The 26,573-nt window shown below is 45.1% G+C and overlaps 2 protein-coding genes across 9 annotated transcripts in view; one reads left to right on the plus strand and one right to left on the minus strand.

Annotated features, from left to right (window-relative positions):
• Positions 1 to 1,390: 1,390 nt before the first annotated feature.
• Positions 1,391 to 3,377, plus strand: RAB42 (RAB42, member RAS oncogene family; the record flags this gene model as incomplete). 3 transcript variants are annotated; one of them, XM_080655783.1, is made up of 2 exons in its annotated part: positions 1,391 to 1,665; positions 2,383 to 3,377. In XM_080655783.1, 2 exons carry the CDS (start codon positions 1,391 to 1,393, stop codon positions 2,804 to 2,806), a joined length of 699 nt encoding a protein of 232 aa, XP_080511909.1. In that variant the 3' UTR covers positions 2,807 to 3,377. The 3 variants fall into 3 exon arrangements, with proteins under 3 accessions (XP_080511909.1, XP_080511910.1, XP_080511911.1); XM_080655784.1 differs by having other exon boundaries at positions 1,396 to 1,487; XM_080655785.1 differs by having other exon boundaries at positions 1,396 to 1,483.
• Positions 3,378 to 10,283: 6,906 nt separating this feature from the next.
• TAF12 (TATA-box binding protein associated factor 12) overlaps positions 10,284 to 26,573 on the minus strand; it is a 44,743-nt gene continuing 28,453 nt past the window's right edge. For 2 of the 6 annotated variants that reach the window (XM_080655795.1, XM_080655794.1), the window contains exons 2-6: positions 19,831 to 20,082; positions 18,727 to 18,804; positions 13,546 to 13,660; positions 12,361 to 12,449; positions 10,284 to 10,760 (exon numbers count right to left, since the gene is read on the minus strand). In XM_080655795.1, coding sequence (XP_080511921.1) covers positions 10,725 to 10,760; positions 12,361 to 12,449; positions 13,546 to 13,660; positions 18,727 to 18,804; positions 19,831 to 19,998 — 486 coding nt within the window. In that variant the 5' untranslated portion in view covers positions 19,999 to 20,082 and the 3' untranslated portion in view covers positions 10,284 to 10,724. Of the gene's footprint in view, positions 10,761 to 12,360; positions 12,450 to 13,545; positions 13,661 to 18,726; positions 18,805 to 19,830; positions 20,083 to 20,261; positions 20,294 to 20,802; positions 20,888 to 26,573 lie in introns of all 6 variants that reach the window. The other 4 variants (XM_080655793.1, XM_080655792.1, XM_080655796.1 and 1 more) reach the window with 4 other exon arrangements.

The raw sequence follows: 26,573 nt of genomic DNA on the forward strand, positions 1-26,573 counted from the left end.
ATGCCCCCGGTTTCGGGCTGGACCCCAGTGTGGGGCATGCTGTAGGCAGCAGATCAATGATTGTCTCTCATCATTGATGTTTCTTTTTTCTTTTTTTAAATTGTTGATGTTTCTATCTCTCTCTCCCTCTACTTTCCCCTCTGAAATAAATAAAAATATGTATTAAAAAAGAATAGGCCGAAACCGGTTTGGCTCAGTGGATAGAGCGTCGGCCTGCGGACTGAAGGGTCCCGGGTTTGATTCCGGTCAAGGGCATGTACCTTGGTTGCGGGCACATCCCCAGTGGGAGGTGTGCAGGAGGCAGCTGATCGATGTTTCTCTGTCATCGATGTTTCTAGCTTTCTATCCCTCTCCCTTCCTCTCTGCGAAATATCAATAAAATATATTTAAAAAAAAATAGAATTAGCCTGGCTAGCATGGTTGAGCATCGAGCTATGAACCAGGAGGTTATGGTTTAATTCCCGGTCAGGGCACATGCCAGGGTTTCGAGCTCAGTCCCCAGGTGTGGGGCCTAGGTACAGGAGGCAGCTGGTCAATGATGGTCTCTCATCATTGATGTTTCTCTCTCTCTCTCCCTCCCCCTTTCTCTCTGAAATAAATAAAAAAATATATTTTTGAAAGTTTAATTCCAGACCATTCTTTGGTTCCAAAGCCTCCGTGCAGACCTTCCCTGAGTCAGTCAGGTTAGCATGTGGCCCCTTTTAGTCCACAACTCCCTATGGAATCACAGTTGTCTGCCTGTTCTGCCTCTTTTCCAGACAGGTCACATCCTCTGCCTGGGCCTGAGGTCCCAGCACAGGCAGGCAGGAGGAAGCAGCGGGGGCTGTTGAACATTGAACCCGAACAGTGAGCAGGAGGCCCCAGGTCAGGATCAGCGGGGCTCCAGAAAGGACCCCGGCGCCACCCTCGGGACAGGAAAGAAGCACCTATAACCCATCATCTTTCTGGAGTGGTGCCTCCAGGTCCAGCAGCAGGGGCCCAACTGCGGAACTTAACAGGAGGGTGGGGCCGGAAAGAGAAACCATCCCAACGGATAGATGAATGAATGACGTGGCCGATCTAGCACTGTAGCCTCAGGGCAGTGCACGCTGGATTATCTGGATTGTCGCTCCTCCCCAGTTCTCCTCCCCGTCCTTTTCATCCTGTGAAGCGGGGTTACTCTCATCCCCATTTTACAGAGGAGAAAACGGAGGCTCGTAGAGTAAGTGACTTGCCCAGGTGTCTTCACCGGCCAGTTTCCTCGGAGTCAGGGTTCCTGGGCTGATAACACCCGGGGCTCCACAGCCCTCCACTTGCGGGTGACGGGTCGCTCAGAGCCCGGGGGGTGGGGCGGGGGCGGGGGCGGGGCCACCCTTCCCAGCTTCGGTGCAGGGCAGGGCGGGGCGGGCCGATGACCGCGGGACAGGCTGGAGGCGAGACTCGGGCCATGGAGGCGAAGGGCTGCCGCTACCAGTTTCGGATCGTGGTGCTGGGGGACGCGACGGTGGGTAAGACATCGCTGCTGCGACGCTTCGTGGAGGGCGCGGCCGGGACCCTGGAGCCCGAGCCGGAGCTGGAGTCGGCGCCCACGGTGGGCGTCGAGTTCTACGGCCGCGCGCTGCAGCTGTCGGCCGGGCCGTGGGTCAAGCTGCAGCTCTGGGACACCGCGGGCCAGGAGCGCTTCAGGTGCGGGATGAGGGAGGGGGCTGTGGGTGCGAGGTGGGCGGAGGAGGGACAAGAAGGGGAGGGGCGGGTAGGGGAGGGACTTCGGGTTTGGGGATCAATCCACGTGGCTAAGGAGGCCCCTCAGAGGGGTCAGCCTCAGTGGCCCAATTAGAGGTGTGGGTCTCCAGTCCTTCCCTTTTGAGTCATGCAACCTACAAATACAGCTGGGCGGGCCAAGCCCCAGCCAGATGCTTGAGACCTGTTGCGCCTTCCCCCCACACCGCCAGGAAGTTCAGGCCTTGGGATGGGGGAAGGACCCCACATTGAAACCTGGAGGGATGAATGATGTGGGTGCTGAGGGAGCCCACAGGAGCACAGAGAGCGAGGTCCAGGAGATGGGAAAGGAGGAGAGGTTTGCGTTGGCCTTGACGGATGCCTGGGAGTTTGCCAGGCAGAGAAGGGGGAAGCGGACTTTCCGGCAGGCAAACATCAGGCCTCCTCCAGGGATGGAGGAATGGTCAGGAGAGGATGTGCATCAAACTTACTCCCTAACTGAGAAGAGCGCGTCTCCTGGGAGAGAGACAGCGTCAGGAACCGAAGCACAGGCAGTGTGAAATGAGCTGCAATGGGCGGAGGGGAAGGGGAGGCAGTCAGTGGATGCAGGGGAGCTCTTGCCTCTGGGGTGTCTTGAAGGTATAAGGCTCTCCCAATTTACTCCTTCCTCCTCAATCCCATCAGGTGCATCACCAGGTCTTTTTACCGGAATGTGGTGGGTGTCCTGCTGGTTTTCGATATGACAAACCGGAAGTCCTTTGAACACATTCCAGACTGGCACCAGGAGGTCATGGGCACTCAGGGCCCCGACAAGGCAATCTTCCTGCTCCTGGGCCACAAGAGTGACCTGGAGAGCACCCGCTGTGTCTCGGCCCAGGAGGCAGAGGAGCTGGCTGCCTCCCTGGGCATGGCCTTCATGGAAACCTCAGCCAAAAATAACTGCAATGTGGACCTAGCTTTCCAGACACTTGCCAACGCCATCCAGCAGGCCCTGCAGCAGGGGGACATTAAGTTGGAGGAGGACTGGGGGGGCATTCGGCTCATCAACAAGCCTCCAACTCCCAGAGTCCCCAGCAGGAAGCAGCATGCAGGCCCATGCCAGTGTTGACTCTGGGAGGAAAAGGGTTAAAACAGTGCCAACCTCAGACATGCTGGTGGGATGGAGACTGTCTCTCCAAAGGGCAAATGGCGGAATATACCCAAAGGGTTCATATAAACAATATCCTGGCATAGTCTTGGCTCCTGGATTTTGGGTCTTAGAGCTCAGCCCCTTTGCACCAGAAAGGTCTAGGCTCTGGCCAGGTAGCTCAGTTGGTTAGAGCCATGGTCGGCAAACTGCGGCTCGCGAGCCACATGCGGCTCTTTGGCCCCCTTGAGTGTGGCTCTTCCACAAAATACCACGGCCTGGGCAAGTCTATTTTGAAGAAGTGGCGTTAGAAGAAGTTTAAGTTTAAAAAATTTGGCTCTCAAAAGAAATTTCAATCGTTGTACTGTTGCTATTTGGCTCTGTTGACTAATGAGTTTGCCGACCACTGGGTTAGAGTGTCATCCCAATACGCCAAGGTTGTTGGTTAGATTGTATACAAGTATCAACCAAAGAATGCACAAATAGTGGAACAATAAATCAATGTCTCTCCCTTTCTCTCTAAAATCAATCAATAAAAGCAAGTTGTAGAGGCAGGTGTACAGCTTCCTGTTGAGCCTGCTTCCTCATAAAACACCCTGCCTCAAGGGAGTGGGGGGTGGGGAGGTGCATGAATGAGACAATGGATGGGATATGCTCAGCCAGAACCTGCCACTTGCTGAGAACTAAGTAACAAGAACTGTCATCACCGCTCCTCTTGGCTGGGATGTGGCCATTTCCAGCAGCATTCCGGGGCTGGGACGCTGAGACGCCGAGTCTGTACACGTCCGCACAGGTGAGGATGAGTGCAGGGAATTTCAGGGAAAGCCTGGCTCAGAGCCTCCTTAGGTCCTCAGGCTTGGATGAGTCTGGGCATGGAAATAAGGTGTGGTTGTTGCAGCCCAGTGCCCTTGGTCCAAGGCCAGGGACTGGATCTGGATCTGGGAGGCAGAGCTGAAGAACCCATAGCCTCCTCCTCACCCTTATCCCCACCCCACACCCCCCAGCTGCTGGGAGTGCTGTGGAATGAGGAAGACACTCTCTGGGAACTCCCCACCCCTCAGGGGCAGCTCACATCCAATGTGGATCTAATGGGGGCAGGGTATTCAAAGGCCAGGCCTTGTCCCAATGCTGAACAACTCTGAAGGTCAAACCTTGCTTTATCACTCACTAGAGGCCGGGTGCACGAAATTCATGCACTCAGTGCGGGAGTCCCTCAGCCCTGCCTGCGCCCTCTCGCAGTCCGGGAGCCCTCGGGGGATGTCCGACTGATGGCTTAGGCCCGCTCCAAGCTGTCAGTCGGACATCCTTAGCGCTGCCGCAGAGGTGGGAGAGGCTCCTGCTACTGCCACTGCGCTCGCCAGCAGTGAGCCCGGCTTCTGGCTGAGAAGTGCTCCCCCTGTGGGAGCACACTGACCACCAGGGGGCAGCTCCTGTGTTGAGCGTCTGCCCCCTGGTGGTCAGTGCGCATCATAGCAACCAGTCGTTCTGCCATTCGGGTCAATTTGCATATTAGCCTTTTATTATATAGGATTATATAGGATAGGATTATGGAGTCCACTGGAGCCATTGTTGTCACATCACAGATAAATCCTCCCACTGCTCAGTCCTGCTTCCTTTCTTTTCTCCCCCAAACAGGTTCATTTTTTTAGATATGTTTTTTTGATTTTCAGAGAGAGGGAGAAAGAGAGATAGAAACATCAATGATGAGAGAACCATCAATTGGCTGCCTCCTACATGCTCCCTACTGGTGATTGAGCCCACAACCCGGGCATGTGCCCTGACCTGGAATCCAACAGCAACCTCCTGGTTCATGGGTCAACACTCAACCACTGAGCAATACCAGCTAGGCCCAAGCAGTTATTGATCTCAATAATTCCCTTATACAGTTGGCCCTTGAACAGCATGATTTTGAACCATTTGAACTGTGCAGGTCCACTTATACGTGGATTTTTCCAATTGACCCATATAGTTCAAACGGTTATTTAAGGGTGGATTCCATGGATGGGTCTTTGGGGATGAAGAAGGTCAGGTGTAGTTACACCCAGATTTTCTATTGCACAGGAGGTCAGCCCCCCTAACCCCAGAGTTGTTCAAGATCAAATGTAAATGTCTACACACTAATCTCAGAATTTGCCTCCTGGGGAAACTAATTTGCAACAGAAACTGCAAGGCAGGGAATGTCCTAGAGCAATCAAAGATGGCTTCATGAAGGAGATGGTGCTTGTGTTGGGAAGAATCTCAACAGGTGTAGAGGGGGTGTCTTGAGGATGTCATTGGGCCAGTGGGCATGGGAAGGGCATGGATAGTTGCCACAGCAAAAAGAGCACTGACTACTTAATTTTGTGACCTGGAGCCAGTTGCTGCACCTCTTTGAGCCTCAGATTCTTTCTCAGTAACAGGTGACTGACATTCCCTCCAACCCAGGGTTCTTGGGAGGTTTTCAATCAGGATGAGTTTCTTTAAAAAAAAAAAAAAAAATATATATATATATATATATATATATATATATATATATATATATATATATATGTATTCCGTTGATTTTTCACAGAGAGGAAAAGAGAGGGACAGAGAGCCAGAAACATCGATCAGCTGCCTCCCGCACACCTCCCACTGGGGATGTGCCCGCAACCAAGGCACACGTCCTTGACTGGAATCGAACGCGGGACCTTTCAGTCCGCAGGCCAACACTCTATCCACCGAGCCAAACCAGTTAGGGCAGGATGAGTTTCTTAGCTTCCTCCCCATGGCAACTGGGACAGGTGGTGTCTTCCTGTGCACTGCTTTCTCCCTGCCTCCTCTTCCAAAAAAAAAATCTTCACTCATCCTTATGACAATCTTGCAAGACTGACACAATTATCTCCATTTCACAGATGGGAAAGCTTGGGCCAGAAGAAGGAAATGATTTGCTTTAGAGCATATTATTATTCCTTTATCAGATTTTTAAAAATGAACATCTGCTCTGTTCTGGGCTCTGGGGATACAGAATTGCCTCCTGGGGCTGACATTCTAATGGAAGAGAGAGAAAAAAAATGAGTAAATAAGTGAACCAACCTATTTCTAGTTGTGGTGCCATAAAGATCACAGATAAGGGAGATGGGACAGAGTGATGTGGGTCCTTTAGAGCAGGTGGTTGGGGAGGGCTTCTCTGAGGAGATGACCTTTGAGCTGAAACCTGGAGAAGGAGCAAAGAGCTGAGAGATCTGGGCAGAAGAAACAGCTGCCAGCACCGGCTGAGCATTTATTTTATTTTTTTACTTTTATTCATTGACTTAAGAGAGAGAGGGGAATGTTGATTTGGTTGCATTCATTGGTTGCTTCTTGTATGTGTCCTGACTAGGGAACGAACCTGCAACCTTGATGTGTTGAGATGATGCTCTAAAACTGAGCTACCCAGCCCTAACCGGTTTGGCTCAGTGGATAGAGCATCAGCCTGCCGACTGAAGGGTCCCAGGTTCGATTCCGGTCAAGGGCATGTACCTTGGTTGCGGGCACATCCCCAGTAGGGGGTGTGCAGGAGGCAGCTGATGGATGTTTCTCTCTCATCGATGTTTCTAGCTCTCTATCCCTCACCTTTCCTCTCTGTAAAAAATCAATAAAATATATTAAAAAAAAAAAAAAACTGAGCTACCCAGCCAGGGCTGAGCACTTCTTATCTATATATATAAAACCCTAATATGCATATAGACTGAACAGCGGAACAACTGAGCCAGTCATTATGACGTGTGCTGACCACCAGGGGGTGCACGTGGAACATGGCAGGCATCAGGATGGTGGAGCAGGTGAGTGGGGGCACCAGACCAAGGAGGGCCACCGGTCACTGTCATAAGTGTGAGCCTCTGGTGGTTACTGAAAATTCTTTGCTCCCGCATGCTGCAGTCCCCCCCAACGCTTGCACCTGCTGCCGGCACTGGCCCTGCTCGCACCAGAGCTGCCACTTTGCACCCACTGCTGGTGCCTGGTGCTGGTCCAGATCGCTCGGCACCATCAGCGGGTGCCGGCCCCCATCGCCCCTGAGGGCTTCTCCAACTCCCCCTGCTCCTGAGGGGTGATCGGGGCAGCAGCTGCCGCTTGCACCCACTGACGGCTCCAGCCCTGCTCATACCTGCTGCTGGTGCCGGCCCCAGTCTCTCTGCGCCATCAGTGGGTGCAAGTGGGGCTGGCGCTGTCAGCGTGTGGGAGCGGTGGCAGCGAGAGTGGAGCTGCCAGCAGACAGGGGACCAGGGGCCATGGTGGGAGGGGCCAGGCAGGGGTGCAGAGGATGGGCCAAGACCCACCTCTGTGCCCACTGCAGCCTCACAGCCCATAGTTCCTTTCAAGGTGCACAAATTCGTGCATTGGGCCCCTAGTGTATTGTATAAGGTAGTTGCTTTAATTTTCCATTTTACTGATATGGAGAATGAGGCCGGCTGGTGTGGCTCAGTGGTTAAGCATAAACCCATGAACCAAGAGGTCATAGGTTTGATTCCTGGTCAGGGCACATGCCCAGTTGCAGGCCCGATACCCAGTAGGGGACATGCAGAAGGCAGCCAATTGATATTTTCTTCTCATTGATGTTTCTATCTATCCCTCTCCGTTCCTGTCTAAAATAAATAAATAAAAATAAAAAAAGCGGCAGCCAGTAAGTACAAGGGAGAGCCTGGAGGTAAGTAGGAGCTGGGCTTTTCCTAGGAATCTATTGGAGATCTAGCAGCTAGAATGAAGTGAAGCAGCAGGGAGTGCCCTTAACTCGGTGTGGTTTTTAATCTCCAGGAGCTTCCCCACCCAGGATATAGGTCTAAACTGGAGCTTGCTTGGGGGCTAAGCAGCTAATCCTGGGGATTGAGGTGGGGATTTGACTGTCAGGTGCTCAAAACAAAGTCCCACATCCCTGGAGAAGGAGAGGAAGAAAAAACTGTCCATTCCCTCTCAAAATCCTGGCCAAGTATTGAAGAACCAGCAGGAAGCCCGGCCTGCCCAGGGCAGGGTCTACCTCCAAGGCAGAGAAAATGCCCATTGTCCCAGCTGCCTCTCCCCAGAAATGTCAGGTTTCCCATCTGTAAAGTGGGGATAATAATAGCTTTTATCTCACAGGGTTGTTGTGAGGATTAAATGATTATATGAAACCCTACCACAGGGAGGGGCTCCCACACTGTGAGCTACTGCTTTTGCTAGTTGCTTATTATCAACCCTGCAGCGACCCTGTGAGGTTACTTAGCTCAGTGGGTAGAGGGCCTCATGCCCAGGTTGGGGGCGGAACTGCACCAGAGATGGACACTCCAAGTCAGAGAATCCCTTACAGCTCACTGGGTGACACCCTCTCCTAAACCCTAGGCATGTGAGGGCACTGCTTCAACTTTTCAAATGTATCCCTCTCTCCACTTTACCACCCACCTCCCCTTCAATCCAGGCAGCAGCCTTCTGATGCATTTCTGCTTTTACAGTTTCTCTCTCTCTTCCTCCTCCAGTCTGTCTGTCCTCCACTGTCTGGCCAGTGATCTTTTCAAAATGCAAAGCTGACCATGTCACGCTCCTGCTTAAAATCCTTCAATGGTTCCTGTTAGTTTTTGGGTAAAGACCCCCTTTGCTGGGGTCGACAAGGCACACCATGTCCTGGCCCACCACATGCCTCAGGGATGGCATACATGCATGCAGTTCTCTCTCCACGAGAGAGATCCCTTCACTCAGGTCCCTCAAATTATAGCTCAAGCCCTAGCCAGTTTGGTTCAGCGGATAGAGTGTTGGCTTTCAGACCAAAGGCCCCTGCCCCAGCCCAATTCAATTCCAGTCAAGGGCATGTCCCTCGGTTACTTGTCTCTCGGTTACAGGCAGGTGTTGCAGGAGGCAACCAATTGATGTGTTTCTCTCACATCAATATTTTTCTCTGTCTTTGCCTCACTCTTGCACTCTCTCTAAAAATCAATGGAAAAATATCCTCAGGTGAGGATTAAAAATATATATATTTTATGGCTCAACTGGTCAGAGGCCCTCCCCCTGGCCCTGTGAACTTCTCCTTTGCAGCCTGTCACAGTGAGTATTATATTTATCCAATCACAGGATTGCTCCCTGCGTTTTTATTTTACTCATCACAGTAACCACTGCCAGGCCCCGGCCCAGCTCACAAACGCTTGTTGAATAAACAAGGTCCTTTCACATGCAGATAGGACAGAACCCAGGTGAAGCTCCTTACTTACCTGTCACACAGCTGATCGAGAATTGAGGTCTCTTGGCTCTACCCCAGCTCTTTCCATTAAACTGCCCGAATTCCCCATCCCCTTCTGTCCTCAATGGAGGATTCAGCACTAATTCTGGAATCCTTCTTGGCTACCGAGGTCAGTGACTGGCTCCTACTATCAAAACTTGGCGGGTGGCCTTTTGCTGTTTGATATCACCAACAGAACACGGCATCAGGAGATTCTGGAGAAAGTGAAACCCTTCAGCATCCTCTTCCTGGTGGTAGGTCACAGAGTGACCTGGTGGTTGAGTGACAGGTGGTGCTAGAAGAAGGGGAGAAGCTGGCTGCCTCTTCTTTGGGTGCTCACTATGTTGAGACTTCAGCCAAGAGCAACAGTACCATCTGCACAGCCTTTGAGCTGCTCACTCAAGAGCTCTATGAGGATGTGAAGAGAGGGGTCATGGGGCCAAACTGAATGGGAGTGAAAAGCAGGGTCCCACTGCAGGCCAACCTCAGGAGACAGAGAACCAAAGCAGGGCAAGGGGGAAGTGCCTGTGCTGGTGTTCCCTGGGTGGAACAGCCACACCCCCTGAAGCCATGAAACCTTCAGGACCCACAAGGGCTATGCTGGGCACAGGACAGGATGATGCTACGTGAGCCTGGTTTCCTCTATGCAGTGGTGAAAACACCAGGACCAGGGATACCAACAACTAAGAGCAGACAGGCCTCAGCACAGACAGGCCTTTCCCCGTCCCTTCTTAGAGCTCAGGATGAGCAAAACTTTCTCTAGGACAGGGGTCCTCAAACTACAGCCCGCGGGCCACATGCGGCCCGCAGAGGACATTTATCTGGCCCGCCGCTGCCTGTCCTGCTTAGCAGCCGACTCGTCCCGGGCCAGCAGTGCGCATAGGAATTTGTTCATAGTTGTTTTTTTTTAAACTATAGTCCGGCCCTCCAACCATCTGAGTGACAGTGAAATGACCCCCTGTTTAAAAAGTTTGAGGACCCCTGCTCTAGAAAGTCCAGAAGAGCAGGCTTTGCCAAAACCAGGATGCCTCTTCAGTTTGGGGCTCAGGAGAGAAGGTCACCCTACCCAATTCTATGGCAGAGAAACTGAACTCAAATTCCTACTAATGGTGTAACCTTCCTTAGCGTACAGTAATGGAAACCCCACGGTTTTTTCTTAACCACAGAAATGGATAGATAACATTGCTGCCACCTGCTGACTGGGGCGCTGCATCAGACTTGCTGCTTCTCCTAACTCCCTCTGGGATTTCAAAGGCTGTAAGCCATGCATCCTGTGTCTCTCAATTAATAACATTTTTATTCTGGAAAAGCAAATGAAAGTCATATTCATATAAACACTGACATTACAAAGTACAGGGGGAAGAGGAAGGGAGAAGGAAACAAAAACCTCTACCAATCCTGCTAATACTGTCTCACCAAACAAGACGATACTGCTTTGTCCCATATTCAATCACTTATATAATAAACCACAAATAAAATCTTCTCTGGAAGATAAATTGCTCCTCTTTGAGACGGCAGGGCAAAGGGGCCAAAGTGGGGGCAGGAGGCTTTATTCTTTTGGCAGATCCTCTCAGTCATTATAGATATTGCTGCACTGTTAATAAAAAATATATGCTTCTCTGTAAAGCATTAAAAAAAAAATCCAAAGGTGAGATGGCTGAGGTCTCAGCTCAAGTATCTCCAAATACAATGTTGTCCATTCCCTGATCTCTCCATGTGTTATTTCTTGGTTGTTTTCCGGATCAATGCCATTCTCTGAAAGGAGAGAGAAAGAAGCAACGCGCAGGTTAGAGTCAGGAACTTTCTGGGATGTTCATGTATGGCTAGCAGGCAGTACGATCTATATCACAGCCTGGAGCCTGTGGGAACCTGCAGGCCTAGGGCAGCTCATCAGCAAGCTCCACCTACTCTGAGGACAACCTGCAGGGCCCTGGCTAGCAGGATGGCAAAAAGGTTAAAAGGTGACAGCTCTTGCCTTTTGGGGACTTAAGGGGAAAAGCCATCAAAGCAGGTGATTTCTAGGCTTCCCACCCACACCCAAACTCTTCTCTGATGATGGAGAAAATAGGAAAGGGGCCTTTATTTCAAGCCTGCTGCCATTTCACACTTGATGACCTGCAATGAAGGAAACTGACACCAACAACTTCTACCACAACCCATCAGGGAAATAGTCAGATCATGGGCTTCAAATTTTACTACCACCAGCCATGGCCAAATTACTGATTTGCTTTGCTCACTCTTTTTGACCAAGAGATTGTTCAAACATTGTATTTGTTGGTAAATATATATATATATATGGCTAAAAAGTGGATAATTTGGGAACAGAGACCAAATGACCATCTGTTATCTGGAGGGACTCCTTTCTGAAGAACACTGTGGTCCTTCGATTCAGGCTATTGACTGCTTCCTTGCAGGGCTTCCTCTGTGAGCTCTGGAAACATACCCGCTCCAGAGATCCACTCTATGGAAAAGCAAGGGACAGAGGCTCCCAGTTATGCCTGTCAAGCTTAGATGAAGCTCACTTTTCTTTTTTCTTTTTTAAAAATGTTTTTATTGATTTCAGAAAGGAAGGGAGAAGGAGAGAGATAGAAACATCAATGATGAGAGAGAATCATTGATGGCTGCCTCCTGCACACCCCCTACTGAGAATCAGGCCCACAACCTGGGCATGTGCCTTTGACCGGAATCGAACCCGGGACCCTTCAGTCCCAGACCGATGCTTTATCCACTGAGCCAAACCAATCAGGGCAAGCTCACTTTTCAATTCCGAGTAGCTAGTTAAATTAAGACAGGAATGACAGCCTTGTCAAGGGAGGCCACCATTGCCACGAGACTGACCAATGACAGGGACAACTTGCTCCACAGCAGAAGTGGTGTTAGATTCTCACACTGACTCCTCAGCTCCATGGTAAGAGGCAGAGAACAAAGGTTAAGCTAGGACGGAGATCAGAATGCCTGGCAGAGCAGTCTGAGTGCTACCTCTCACCACAAGTACACTTATTTCTGCTTTCCGTAACCTGTCCTCAGTCACAGGACCATATGTATGTTCAAAGCACCAACAACGAAGGAAGACTTCATTAAGGAGATGGGCAGGTTCAAGTTATATCCGTAAGGTTCCATCCATATTAAAGAAGCTAGATTCAACAGCTTTAAGCAATGCCCATCAGAGTTGAGAGACAAACCAGAGACACTCCTGATGTGGGAACAGCTAATCATCAAGGAAATATCTGACTGATCTCCCATGGAGCTCTGCTGCTGTGAGAGGGAGCCATAACTGCAGTGGTGGTAGCTGTGACCTGCAATGGTAGCTCAAGGGATCAGCTGTGGCTGCCCTGGGGCTCTGATGACTCCTCACCTGTTTGTGAGCCTCTGTGGTGCAAGCTTTTTTGTAGGGTCGGATTTCTTCAGAGCCGAATCCTGGGATCCACATGTTCCATTGGCGCTCTGCAAGGAAGAGGCCAGCACAGAGATAAGGGGACTGGGCAGGCAGGGTCAGGGTGCAGTGTGACCCTCAGACAAGAGTCAGGGGGGACGAATCTAAGCAATCAGCTAAGCTAAGTAACAGTAACCCTGCAGAGGGACTCTATGGAATACAAATGGGGGAATCTCGTGTCGTGCCCCAAAGTTGAACGGATACCATTTGACTTTCTTGCAAAGTAAATGTGTCAAAGCCATGGGTGCTGAGTCCTAAGGTTTCCATGCAGCTCCACAGAAAGGGAGTCATTTTTCAGTTGTCTTACTCCTATCAAATCTGCAACTGAGGTACTTGCCCTTGACCCGGAATCGAACCCGCGACCCTTTGGTCCGAGGGCTGTCCACTGAGAAAACCTGCCAGGGCTATGTATAACTTTTGACTTCCCCAAAAGTTTACTAATAGTCTACTGTTGACCAAAAGCCTTACCGATAACATAAACAGTTAATAAACATAATTTTGTGTGTTACATGTATTGTACACTGTATTCTTACAATAAAGTAAGCTAGAAAAAATAAAATGTTAAGAAAATCTTAAGGAAGAAAAAAAATACATGTACAGTACTACAAATGTAAAAAAATAAATGCGTTAGATGAGCATCTCCCAGGAAAACCCAAGCTCAGATTTAGTGTCTATTATGTAGAAAAGCAGAATACAAATTTATATACACGTTATGATTATAATTTTCTTGGAAAAATGCATAAATAAGCTAAAAACTGGAAGGGAAATGCCATTTTTTGAATGGTGGAGATATAATAGCTACATTTACTAATCTCTTACCTTGAGCCAGGTCCTGTGCCAGTCATTTTACAAACCTAATTCATAATTCTCACTACTACCCTGAAAGGAGGATATTATGATCTCCACTTTACAAATGAGGAAATGGACTCTTTAAGAGAAATTAAGTAAGAAAGATAAGGTGACACAGGTAGACAGTGGCCTGGGAATACATAAATATCAGAGCCTGAAAGTCTGATCCTGGCACAAAGGTTCCTCCGACTACACTTTTCATGATGGTCCTGAAGGAGGAATCATGGGGACACTTCAGGGAGAAACGAGACCACGTACCTAGGTGCAGCTGGACATCCTTCACCTCCAGGGTGCTGGACTTGCGATGCCGAGCAAGCTGGCAGGCTGCTGTCACTACACTCTCAATAAAATCATCAGCAATCTGCAGCAGCATCTGGGGAAAAGTGGGAGAGAGTAACCATGTCATTGGCAGGTTAAGCTCCTGTTGCTGGGACAACTGTATCTGCCTGAACCACATATTCAGTCAGGCTCCCTAGTAGAGGGCCTATAATCAGCATTGGCCTAAGGTGAGAGGAAGCGTGAGGATGGCAACAGAAACACATTAACTCACTAACCAGGTGGAGTGCAACTCACACCTTTCTGAGGATGAGCTTTCTGTACTTTCTACCCAGCAGGCATCAACCAGCCCAATCCCTCACCCCCATATCGTCTTATGAATTAGGTGGGAAAACAAAAGTTAATTATTATTATTATCCCTCACTCACAGTCTCTTAAAGCATTTTTATTTCCATTATCTTATCTAGTCCTTATAATAATCCTGTGAAAAAAATGGGGCATGAATTTTACCCTGATTCTACAGCAGGGGATGCTAACACTCAAGGAGACTATCTGGCTCATGGCTATGTAACTACTAAGCAGTGGTACCAGGTTTCAACCTCAAGGTTCTGAGTCCAAATGCTGGGTTCTTTCCACTTCATTATATTAATCCTGGACTGTGTGATGAACAAAATCAGAATTCTAAAGCTAAAAACCTACATGAAGAAACTGAAATTTTAAATCAATGCCTTCCCATGGCTTCCTTTGCTGACCAAAAATTAAAATAAAATTACTATTGCCCTAACCAGTTTGGCTCAGTGGATAGAGTGTCAGCCTGCAGACTCAAGGGTCCCGGGGGTTCGATTCCGGTCAAGGGCATGTACCTTGGTTGTGGGCACATCCCCAGTAGTGGGTGTGCAGGAGGCAGCTGGTCAATGTTTCTCTCTCATCGATGTTTCTAACTCTATATCCCTCTCCCTTCCTCTCTGTAAAAAAAAAAAATCAATAAAATATATTTAAAAAAAATAAAATAAAATTACTATCATAGATGTAGACATTCCTTGTTCTGCTGGGCCATTAATGCATTGTCATCTTTCCTATGGAACCAAATGGATACCATCTAAAGGAAATACCTATGATTAAACATGGCAGGTCAACTCCCAAAATGACCTCTTCTCCCTCCTTAAATCCATGAACATAATAGTAAAGAAAAAGACATATGAATCCTCAATGGGAGAAAAAACCTAATGCAAAGAAATTCCAATAAACTTTTAAAGTAAATTTTTGCTATAGAGATAACAGAAGAGGGAGAACTGAACTAGCATACAGAAGTTACAACACAAGTGCCTATAGAGAGGACACCAATGAGAATTAAACTGATTTTCCCTTCACAACCCCTAAGAGAACCAGAATTTGGAAGTTCCATTTATCATCGAAGACTAGGCTGAGGTATGGAACTAAAAATTGGGGAATTGTTACATGTCAATACACAGAGCAGTCCACTGAACCCTGCACTCCAAGAGCAGCCACACTTACCTGATCCAGAACACAGTAGGTTTATTTCCAATGGAAAATGAAGGGATGTGGCTCTGGATTAGAATATACCAGACACAGAGCAAGGGGAGAGACACAGCCCCTTTCTCTTGTCTTGCTTCCAGAATGTTAGAAGCTAGGGATAAGCCCTCCAGATAGAAGTCTGGAGGATTTTTCTCTAGAGATACTAAATGACTCCAGAGAAAAGATTTACAGATACTGATATTTAGGAAGCCCCCAATAAAAGGTCGATTTGTGGCCAATTATTCTGAAGTGGAGCCAATGGTACCCTAGAGCCAGCTGAGATGAGCTCATGAAAGTCAATTTTTGCACTTTTACCAATTTTGCATTCGGCAATAATAGGTTGATAACTTAAAATAGGGCATGGTGGGAATTTTACGCCCCAGAAATCTGAAAATGCTGAAAATCAGGGTCATTTTCTTCACAGAGCTGGTTGTTAAACATTTACCAGCACATTATTGGACAAAGCCTATTAGTCAATAAGTTCTGATTCAAATCAGCTTTTTAATGGCTCATTATTTAAGAACTAGCGGTCCGGTGCAAGAAATTCATGCGTGGGCGGGGGGGGGGGGTCCCCTCAGCCCAGCCTGCACCCTCTCCAATCCGGGACCCCTCAGGGGATGTCCAACTGCCGGTTTAGGCCCAATCCCCGGAATCAGGCCTAAACCGGCAGTCGAACATTCCTCTCACACTCTCACAATCCGGAACTTCTGGCTCCTAACTGCTCACCTGCCTGCCTGCCTGATCACCCCTAACTGACCCCTCCTGCCAGCCTGATCACCCCTCACCGCCTCTGTCTGCCAGTCTGGTCACCCCCAATTGCCCCCCTCTGCTGGCCAGGTCGCCCCATGCAGCCTGCTGTTCAGTCGTTTGGTTGTCCCTCACTAACCCCCCTGCCGGTCTGGTCGCCCCACGCAGCCTGCTGTTCAGTCGTTTGGTCATCCCTCACTAACCCCCCTGCCAGCCGTCACTCCATGCAGCCTTTGTTTGGTCGTCAGTCCAGTTGTTTCGGTTGTGACGGCCCCTGGATTTTTATATATTAGGATGGATAGCTAGGATTAGCAGACATTTGAAGAAAGTCTCTAACACAAAAAATAAAATACAGAAAACAAACCAAAGGGGGGAAAAGGAACCCAGAGGAAACAGACAATGCAGGGAAAAGAAGAAAATGTCAAAAAATGTAATTAATATCCTCAGAGAGAAAGATAAGAGAAGGTATTACAACCAAAAAATAAGAACAGAATGGCTTAGGAAAATAAAAAAAATAATCAGTGAACAAGAAGAAGCAACTTGTGGAAACTTAAATTTTTATATTTAAAAAAAGTTAAAAGGATTAAAAGATAAACTAAGGAAAATCTTCCCCGCAAGCAGAACTTAGAATTATAAAGAAATGAAAAATAGGAGTAACAAGACCAAAAAATCTAAGAAGATCAATGCAGAAGAGCCAATATCCCACCAATTATCATCCCAGAAAGAAACCAAAATAGAGAAGAAATTATCAAAAACTAATATAAGAAAATGAACTGCTCATACACTGTTGGTGGGAATGTAAAAGGGTGAAGCACTCTGGAAAAACAGTCATAGTCCTTAAAGAAACAGATTTACCATATGAATCAGCAATTCTACCCCTAGGTATATACCCAAGAGAATTGAAAACATATGTTCACACACAAAGTTGTACAGAAACTTTTTAAAAAGAGGGAAAAAAAAACAAAAAAGGTTGCACATGAATGTTCATGGCAAACTTTATTCATAATAGCCAAAAAGTGGACACAACCCAAACGTCCATCAATTGATGAATGGATAAACAAAAGGTGGTATCTACATATATAATAGCCTAAGTGACCGGCCGACCAGCCGATCAGCCAGTAGCTATGAAGTGCACTGACCACCAGGGGGCAGATGCTCAATGCAGGAGCTGCTGAACTGCAGTGACTTGGCACCCAGAACCAAAGAGGAGGGAGCACAATTCCGGGGTGTGTCACCCAAGAACTGCCCTCTCTCAATCCAGGACTCCTCAGGGGATGTCGGAGAGCAGGTTTCGGCCCGATCCCCACAGGCCAGGCTGAGGGACCCCACTGGTGCACGAGTCCGTGCACCAGGCCTCTAGTATCCATATAATGAAATATTTATTCAGCCATAATAAGGAATGAAGTAATAATGCCCTCTACAACATGGATGAACTTTAGACTCATTATGCTAAGTGAAAGAAGGCAATCACAAAAGACCAAATATTATGATTCCATATATTTGAAATGTCCAGAATAGGCGAATCTACAAAGATAGAAAATATAGTTTGTTGCCTAGGGCTGTGTGGGCTGGGGAAAAATGGGAAATGACTGCTAATGGGTATGGGTTTCTTTTAGGGATGATGAAAATGTTCCAAAATTGATTGTGTTGACAGTTGCACAACTCTCAATATAGTAAAACCCACCGAACTATAGATTTCAAATGGATGAATTTTATGGTACAGGAATTACATCTCAATAAAGGTGCTGTTCCAAATGGCCACACATATACAAAAAAGGCAAATATTTTCCCTCTGGTTAAAACAAACAATGGAGTTATACTGTTTTTATAACCTGTATTTTCTTTCTCTATCATTACATATTACTCAGCAAAGGCAAAACAAAAACATCCCGAAAAATATACAAAATCATCCCAGCATTAAGGCACAGAAGTTTCTAGAGTAAAAGAAGCCTCCAAAAACAGCACAACAGATGAAAAAGAGATATACTAAGGTACATATACAAATTGAGAATCGGAAAAAGACTCTAAAATTGTCATCTACCACAACAGGAAGTCAATAGACTATTATAAAATTAAAGAATCAGCCCTGGCTGGTGTGGCTCAGTTAGTTGGGCATCATCCCATGCACACCGAAAGAAAGGTTGCCAGTTTGAGTCCTGATCAGGGAACATGCATGGGGTGCAGGCTTGATTCTCGGTGGGAGGCTTGCAGGAGGCAGCCAATCAATGTTTCACTTTCACACTGATGTTTTCTCTCTCTCTCTCTCTCAAAATCAATTGAAAAATCTTTTAAGCCTGGCCAGAGTGGCTCAGTTTGTTGAATGTCAGCCCATGAACTGAGGGGTCCCTGGTTTGATTCCTGGTCAGAGCATATGCCCGGGTTCTGGGCCTGATACCCAGTAGGGGGTATGCAAGCTCTCTCTCTCCCTCTACCTTCCTCTCTCTCTAAAAAATTAATTAAAAATATTTTTTAAATATTAAAAAAATTAATGAGTCAAAGAGTATATGTTTAAGTATATTACTTAGAAATACGGAGGAATAATCTAAGAACAACTAAAACTATTGTGACTGCCTATGAGAAGCAGACTATGTCCTTTTTGACAGGTAAAAGTAGCAGCAGCTGTTCAGTATAAAGTGTCTTGTATAATTATTCCATGGGACCCTCATATTAACCATGTAGATAAATAATGTCATACCCTACCAACACAGGAGGAAGCTGAGTCTCAGAAAGCCTAAGTAACTTATCCACAGCTACAAAGCTGTTAACTGGCAGAGCCAAGATGCAAATTCAGATTTGTCTGCCTCTAAAGTCTGTGCTCTTCACCACTATTATATACTAGCTCGCAGGGACACACCTCTGTGGTACCCAGTCCCTTCTTACCTCCTCTACATCTTCATCCAATTGCTCATTAGGATCCACTTCTCTTACTAAGTCTTGTAATTTCTTCTTGGTCAACACCTAAAGTTAATTAGGAGAAGATTTTTCAGACAAGTATCAAGGCAACAAACAAAAGGACTCATTATGCTATGATGCAGGAAGGTTGTAAATTGGTTGGTTTTAGTTTTCTGCTTTCCAAAGAGTTAACAGTCTGGCCTACCTGGTGACATTGCTGTAAGATTACACTCTCAAGACAGAAGTAGCCTCCGCCCTAGCCAGTTTGGCTCAGTGGATAGAGTGTTGGCCTGAGGACCAAAGGGTCCCGGGTTCCATTTTGGTCAAGGGCACGTACCTTGGTTGCAGGCTCCTCCCCAGCCTGGGCCCTGGTCGGGGGCAACCAATTGATGTGTTTCTCTCACATCGATGTTTCTCTCGGTCTTTCCCTCTCTCTTCCACTCTCTCTAAAAGATCAATGGAGGAATATCCTCAGGTGAGGATTAACAACAACAACAACAAAGACAGAAGTAGCTTAGGGAAAGGCAGAAAGAGCAGTTTGGAAGAGAGGCCAACATCTGTCAATTTATTTCAGTCTCATCTCTTTTTCTCACTGTGCCTCACTTTCCCTCTACAGTAAATAATTTGCCATTTTCTGACCACCACAAACCATACAGTGCCTCTGCTGCTTTGGACATGCTCTTCCACCCTTCCTCCTACCTGCTTGGCTCATGGTACCTCCTTTATTTTATTTTATTTTATTTATTTTTCTTTAAATATATTTTTATTGATTTCAGAGAGGAAGGGAGAGGAAGGGAGAGATAGAAACATCAATGATGAGAGAGGATCATTGATTGGCTGCTTCCTGCGCACCCCACACTGGGGATCGAGCCCATAACCCAGGCATGTGCCCTGACCAGGAATTGAACCACAACTTTCTGGTTCAACCACTGAGCCACACCGGCTGGGCCAATATAGAACTTCAGAAGTCCAAGGAGGGAAAAGACCTTTTTCAGCAAGAGGAAGAGGCAGCATCTGAGATGGACATCTCCCAAAGCATTACTGGTTCAAATAGAAAAGACTACAGAGAGCAAAAAGTAAAGAGGATTATACCTGATTGTTTTCAGGGCTGAGACGCCCTCCAGACCCAGGCGTGCCTGGTATCTTTACCACTGTAGTGCTATTGGCCATGGAACCTTGTGGAGGGGTGCTGGCTGGTTCCGGTTTTATGGATGAGAAATTGGACAGGTTGATGAGGGCTGAGGGGCCAAACTGGTTCATAATCTGCCGAGCTTTGGACTTCAGCTCATAGAGCTTATCGAGATCCTGTTTCTTCCTGGAGGTATGAGGACCAAGACCAATCAACTGTGGAAGGCAAACACAAAGATTAGCTCCAGAAGACCTGTAATAAAGGATGAGTTTTGAAAGTAAAATAATAGGAGGTCTACCAGACTTTGAAAGGTCTTCATTTTATCAGGAATAGTGACTATTTGATACCTGCACATTAAAAATGGGAGGGAATGAAGAATATTCATTGCTCTCACCTGATATTTAGAAACCATCTCTTCTCCAAAAGCTTAATGAAATAGTCCACAAAATTGAAATAAGAAAGTAAATGAAACGAGGAATCTCATGTGCAAAAACAAACTAGAATGAGCAAGACATTTTTGAAGACTTTGTAAAAATAGAATACATGGTTAAGTACTACATGCATTATTTTTGAGCATCAAATAATGTTAACTTCAAATAAATCATGGCACAGTCACATACTTAAAACCCAACCACAAAACTTCAGAAAACAGATTAGTTCATTTTGGCATTTCAAAACATGCTTAATTCTATGTCAGGGCTATACCTAGTAAACACAATTTTTAGCAATTGCGAAAATCTTTTTTGTCATCAAGAGCAAACTTTCTCTGAGTGTTAGCAATCTTTAAGTACATGCAGTGTCCCTAGCCTGGAGTAGCTGGGACTCCTAAATTTTAAAGCCAGGAGGTTGAATCTGTGACATTAGCTGTTGTGTCACCAAGATCAGAAGCACATTCACCATGTTCCTTTCACAGTGGCTTCAAAGAACTTACTTACAGCTATCTGAGTGTCTAGATCTTTAATTACATCAGCAACAGCTGTGAGCCCGGTGAAATGAGAGGCAGCCATTTTCAAAAGCTACCTGTAAATGAACAACTAACATCAAGCACCACCCTTGCCACAGAACCATTTCAGTCCCACGGCCTGGCACACCTTCATCAACCAGGAACCAGGCAAACTGTATGTGGAGAAACATCTCCTTATTCCTTCTGGGCACCAAGAAAAACATCTCCATCTCTTTCATATACAACTTTTAAAATTAATTAATGATTATAATAACATAGACTCTCTTTCTATAAAATGAATGCTCTATTGTTAGGGATAAACTAGCAGCATATGAAATACCATAATCAGCCAAAATGGTGGAATTTTAACTTGCAGAAATCATGGTAATGGTTTCAGAACTTGGTAATGCTTAGCAACCTGAATGAATATTTGCATCTGTTCTACTGTTGCCCCTATTGCTGAGTTCTTCCCCATCGCACCCCTTTGATATGACACCTTCCCCTGGCTTACCCTGAATAAAAGCAACTAACTGCACTGGTTAAATGATCAAGAGAAACTTGTTGGTCAAGAGCCGGCTGAGGGGGGCAGCAGAGTATCAGTATCACTGACAGTCCATGCCTTCTCCCTTGCCCATAAATGCTACCAGGGGAAGAATCATGTTAGGAAAAGATTGTTAACATAGTAGTAATACAGTTCTCCCATCGCCCCCTTACCCAAGTTTCAATTTCCAGTTTCTGTCAACCACAGTCTGAAAATATTAAGTGGAAAGTTCCAGAAATAAGCAATTCGTATGTTTTAAATTACCTGCCCTTCTGCGTAGTGTGATGAAGTCTCGTGCAACCCCACTCAATTGTACCTAGGTCATGAATTATGCCCTTGTCCAGCATATCCACTCTGTATATGCTACCTGCACTTACTCACTTGGTAATCATCTGGGTTATAAGATCAACTGTTATAGTATCACAGTGCTTATGTTCAAGTTACCCTATAGTAGCCTAATGCTATGTCAGTGCTTATGTCATTCACCTCACTTCATCTGATCACATATGCATTGTATCATCACCTCATCTCACACCATCACAAGAAGAAAATAAGTACAGTACAAAAAAATATTCTGAGTGACCACATTCACATAATTTTTATTATAATTGTCCTATTTATTAGTTATTGTTTTTAATGTCTTATTGTGTCTAATTTATAAATTATACTTTAGCATAGGAAAGTATGTATAGGAAAAACCATTGTATGTAGAGGGTTTGGTACTTTCTGCTTCAAACTGGGAGAAAATATTTACAAACTACATTTCCAAATAGAATGTATCAAGAACTCTCAAACTCAACAGTGTAACAAAAAGGTAATTTGATTAGAAAATGGACCAGACATTTCATCAAAGAGGATATATAGATGACAAATAAGTACATGAAAAGATGTTCAACATCATTGGTCATTAAAGAAAGGCAAGTTAAAACTAAAATGAGGCTGCGGGTTCAATCCCTGGTTGGGGCACATATGGAAGGAAACTGACCAATGTTTCTCTCTCTCACACTCTCTCCCTTCCTCTCTCTCTAAAATAAAAAAATAAAACAAAAATACTTTGAAGTTTCTTAAAAATCTAAGAATGTACTGTTGGAGTAGCCTAAATATACATGAAGACTAAATGTAATGTGGTATCCTGGATGGAATCCTGGGATAGAGAAAGACATTAGGGGTAAAATGAAATCTGAATAAATTATAGACTTTAGTTAATTACAACAAATGTACCATGCTAATGTAAGATGCTAATGATGAAGAAACTGGGTATTAGGTACTATATTTTTGCAATTTTTCTAAAACTTTTCTAAGAAATAATTTACTTTATAAAACACAAAAAAATTACTAAATCACAAAATAACAGGGATGAATCTTAAAATATTTAAGTGGGAAAAAATGCCAGTCTCAAAAGAAAAAATACTGCATGATTCCATTTGTATGAAATTCTATCTATAATAATAAAAGCATAATATGCTAATTAGACCAGATGACCTTCCGAACAAAGCCGGGGCTGCGAGGGAAGCCTGGGTCCCGAGTGCCTGAGGGAAGCTAGTGCCAGCAGCCAGGGGAAGGAAGGCCTATTCTCGCACGAATTTCGTGCATTGGGCCTCTAGTTACTAATAAAACTAATCTCTACTGATATACGGGGCAGGGACTGACTGAAGAGGGGCATGAGGGAAGTTTCTAAGGTGATATAAAAGTTCTATATCTTGAGTGGGGTGACACTTACATAGCTACATACATTTATCGAAATTCATAGAACCATAAATTTACAATGTCTACATTTTATTGTATGCAAATTATACCTTAATAAAGTTTATTTTTTAAAAAAACTAAACACACAACTACCATACGACTAAGCAACTGCAGTCCTACGCATTTATCCTAGAGAAGTGAAAACTTACGTTCACACAAAAACTTGTACGTGAATGTTCCTAGTAGCTTCATTTGTAATAGCCAAAAACTGAAATCAGCTCACATGTCTCTCAACAGGCAAATGGTTAAACCAACTGAGGTACATCATGCCATAGAATATTACTTAGCAATAAAAAGAACCATACTAGCCAGGCTGGCGTGGCTCAGTGGTTGAGTGTCTTCCTATGAACCAGGAGGTCATGGTTAGATTCCTGGTCAGGGCACATGCCTGGGTTGCTGTGGGCTTGATCTCCAGCAGGGAGCGTGCAGGAGGCAGCCGATCAATGATTCTCCTCATTGATGTTTCTAACTCTCTTTTCCTCTCCCTTCCTCTCTGAAATCAATAAAAATATATATTTTTAAAAATAACCAAACTATTTATATACACAACGTGGATAAACCTCCAGAGAATTACGCAGAGCAAAAGCCAATCTAAAAAGAGTACATGTTGTATGTTTCCACTTACATAGAACATCTTTGAAATGACAAAATTTTAGAAATAGAGGACAGATTAGTGAGGTTGTCAGAGGCTGGGTGAGAGGGAAGTGGGAATGGTTATAAAAGGGCAATACCAGGGACCCTTGTGGTAATGAATTTGCTCAGTATCTTGACTGTAGTGATGAATAAATGAAGAGTGATTAAATTGTATGAGATAATGCACATACACACACAAACAAAAGTGTATAACTAAAAATGGGGAAATCTGAGTAAAATTGCTAGGTTGTATCAATGTCAATATCCGGTTGTCATATTACATAACAGTTTTGCAAAATGTTACCATTGGGGAAAACTGGGCAAAGTGTACAAGAGATCTCTCTGTATTATTTCTTGCAACTGCATTATAAGTCTAAAATTACCTCACTTTTTAAAAATTAGGAAAAAAATTCTCAAGAGTATCTATAGATACCTCAAAGTTTTAAGGTAACCCAAAACTCAGGAGCCGTAAAAGAAATTACTGCTATGTTCAATTACATAAAAATCTAAATGTCTAGCCCAGCTGGTGAGGCTCAGTGGTTGAACATAGACCTATGAACCAGGAGGTCATGGTTCGAATTCCAGTCAGGGCACGTGCGTGGGTTGCGGGCTCAGTCCCTAGTGGGAGGCGTGCAGGAGGAAGGCGATCAATGATTCTCTCTCATCATTGAAGTTTCTATGTCTTTTTCCTCTCCCTTCTTCTCTGAAATCAATAAAAATATATTTTAAAAATGAGCCCAGGCTGGTTTGGCTCAGTGGATAGAATGTCAGCCTGCAGACTGAAGGGCTTCAGGTTCGATTCCAGTCAGGGGCACATGCCTGGGTTGCGGGCTCAATCCCCAGTAGGGGACATGCAAGAGGCAACTGATCAATGATTCTCTCTCATCATTGATGTTTCAATCTCTCCCTCTCCCTTCCTCTCTGAAATCAATTAAAAAACAAAAAACTAGAATAATAAAAACTTTTTAAAAAATGAGAGGACGCTCATAATATTATCTCCAATAAACATTGTTCAATGAGAATGCAAGGTATAGAATAGTGAGAATAATTTGCTATCATTTACTAAAACATACAGACACACAATTGTAAACGCATAAATTATTCTCGGAAAGATACATAAGAAACAGATAAAAGTGGTTGCCTGGGGAGGTGGAGGAATGGTAGTATCTGGGTGGCCAATGGGACCATGGTGGGAGAAGACTTACTTTTCATTGTACACCCTAAATTCTGTACTATGTGCATATATGTTACCTATGAGAAAGATTTAAAAATATTATTATTTGGTTTATTTCCTCTGAAGAAACAGGTAATACTGATCTCTATTTTTATTTTATCTTTAAAAAGTATGTTTTTATTGATTTAGAGAGGGAGAAGGATAGAGAGATAGAAACATCAATGATGAGAGATAATCATTAATTGGCTGCCTCCTGTACACCCCCTACTAGGGATTGAGCCCACAACCCAAGCATGTGACCTGACCACCAGGAATTGAACCATGATCTCCTGGTTCATAGTTTGATGCTCAACAACTGAGCCACATAAGTCGGGCATGATCCCTATTTTTAAAATATAACAAAAAACATAGTGGTAACCAGAAAAATGAACCTTGACCTACATCTCACACTTTTACAAAAATAAATTCAAAACTGATCATAGATTTAGATGTAATAATGTAAAAGTGTAAGAATTTCAGAAGAAAATTTAGGAGAAAATTTTCATGACTTTGGGTCCGGTAGTTCTTAGATACAAAACCAAAAACACAATTCACAAAAGAAATAAACTGATAAAGTGGACTTAAACCAAAAAAGTAGTTACAAGACCTGGCCTTCTCTGGGCATCTGTTCCATTAACAAATTTTTATTTTAATGAAGAAAATAGGAGACTAGAAGGCCAGAATGCCTTAAGCACCCTTTTACCTTTGAAATGTTTGAAAATTTATTACTTAAACAAAAGTGGACTTAAGTTTTGTGTAAAACTTCTGCTCTGCAAAGGAAAATAAATCATGTATCTGACAAATAACTTGTAACCAGGGTATACAAAAACTCTTAAAATCCAACAATAAGAAAACAAAAAATACAATTAAAAAATGGGCAAAAGATCTGAAGAGACCCTTCACCAAACAAGATATACAGATAGCAAATAAATACAGAAAATGATGCTCAATATCATTAGTCATTAGGGAAATGCAGAGTAAAATCACAATGAGACACCACTAAATCCTTATTAGAATAGCTAAAATTAAAACAAATAAACAAGTGCTGGAGAGGATGTGGAGCAACAGAAACCCATGAACATTTCTGCTGTGAATGTAAAATGGTACAGTCTATTTGGAAAAGTTTGGCAGCTCCTAATAGTTAAATATATACTAACTAGAGGCCCGGTGCACGAAATACATGCACTTGAGGGGGAGGCCCCCTCAGCCCGGATTGCAAGAGGGTGCAGGCCAGGCTGAGGGACCCCACCGGTGCATGATCAGGGCAGGGGAGGAATGCGGGAAGTTGGCCAGCCAGGGAGGGACTGCGGGAGGGCTCCAGGGTGTGTCCAGCCCATCTCGCTCAGTCCCTATCAGCCAGACCCCAGCAGCAAGCTGATCTACCGGTCGGAGCGTCTGCCCCTGGTGGTCAGTGCATGTCACAGCAAGCGGTTGAGTGGCCTTAGCATATCAGTAGCACATTATGCTTTGATTGGTTGAACGGTCAACCAGCCGACCGGATCTTCAGCATATTAGGCTTTTATTATATAGGATATGACCCAGCAATCCCACTCTAGGTATTTACTGTAGAGAAATGAAAATTTATAGTATTTACACAAAAATCAGTATGTGAATGTTCATAGCAACATTA

Source organism: Plecotus auritus (assembly GCF_963455305.1).
Source record: "Plecotus auritus genome assembly, chromosome: 2".
In the NCBI taxonomy this organism is placed as follows: domain Eukaryota; kingdom Metazoa; phylum Chordata; class Mammalia; order Chiroptera; family Vespertilionidae; genus Plecotus; species Plecotus auritus.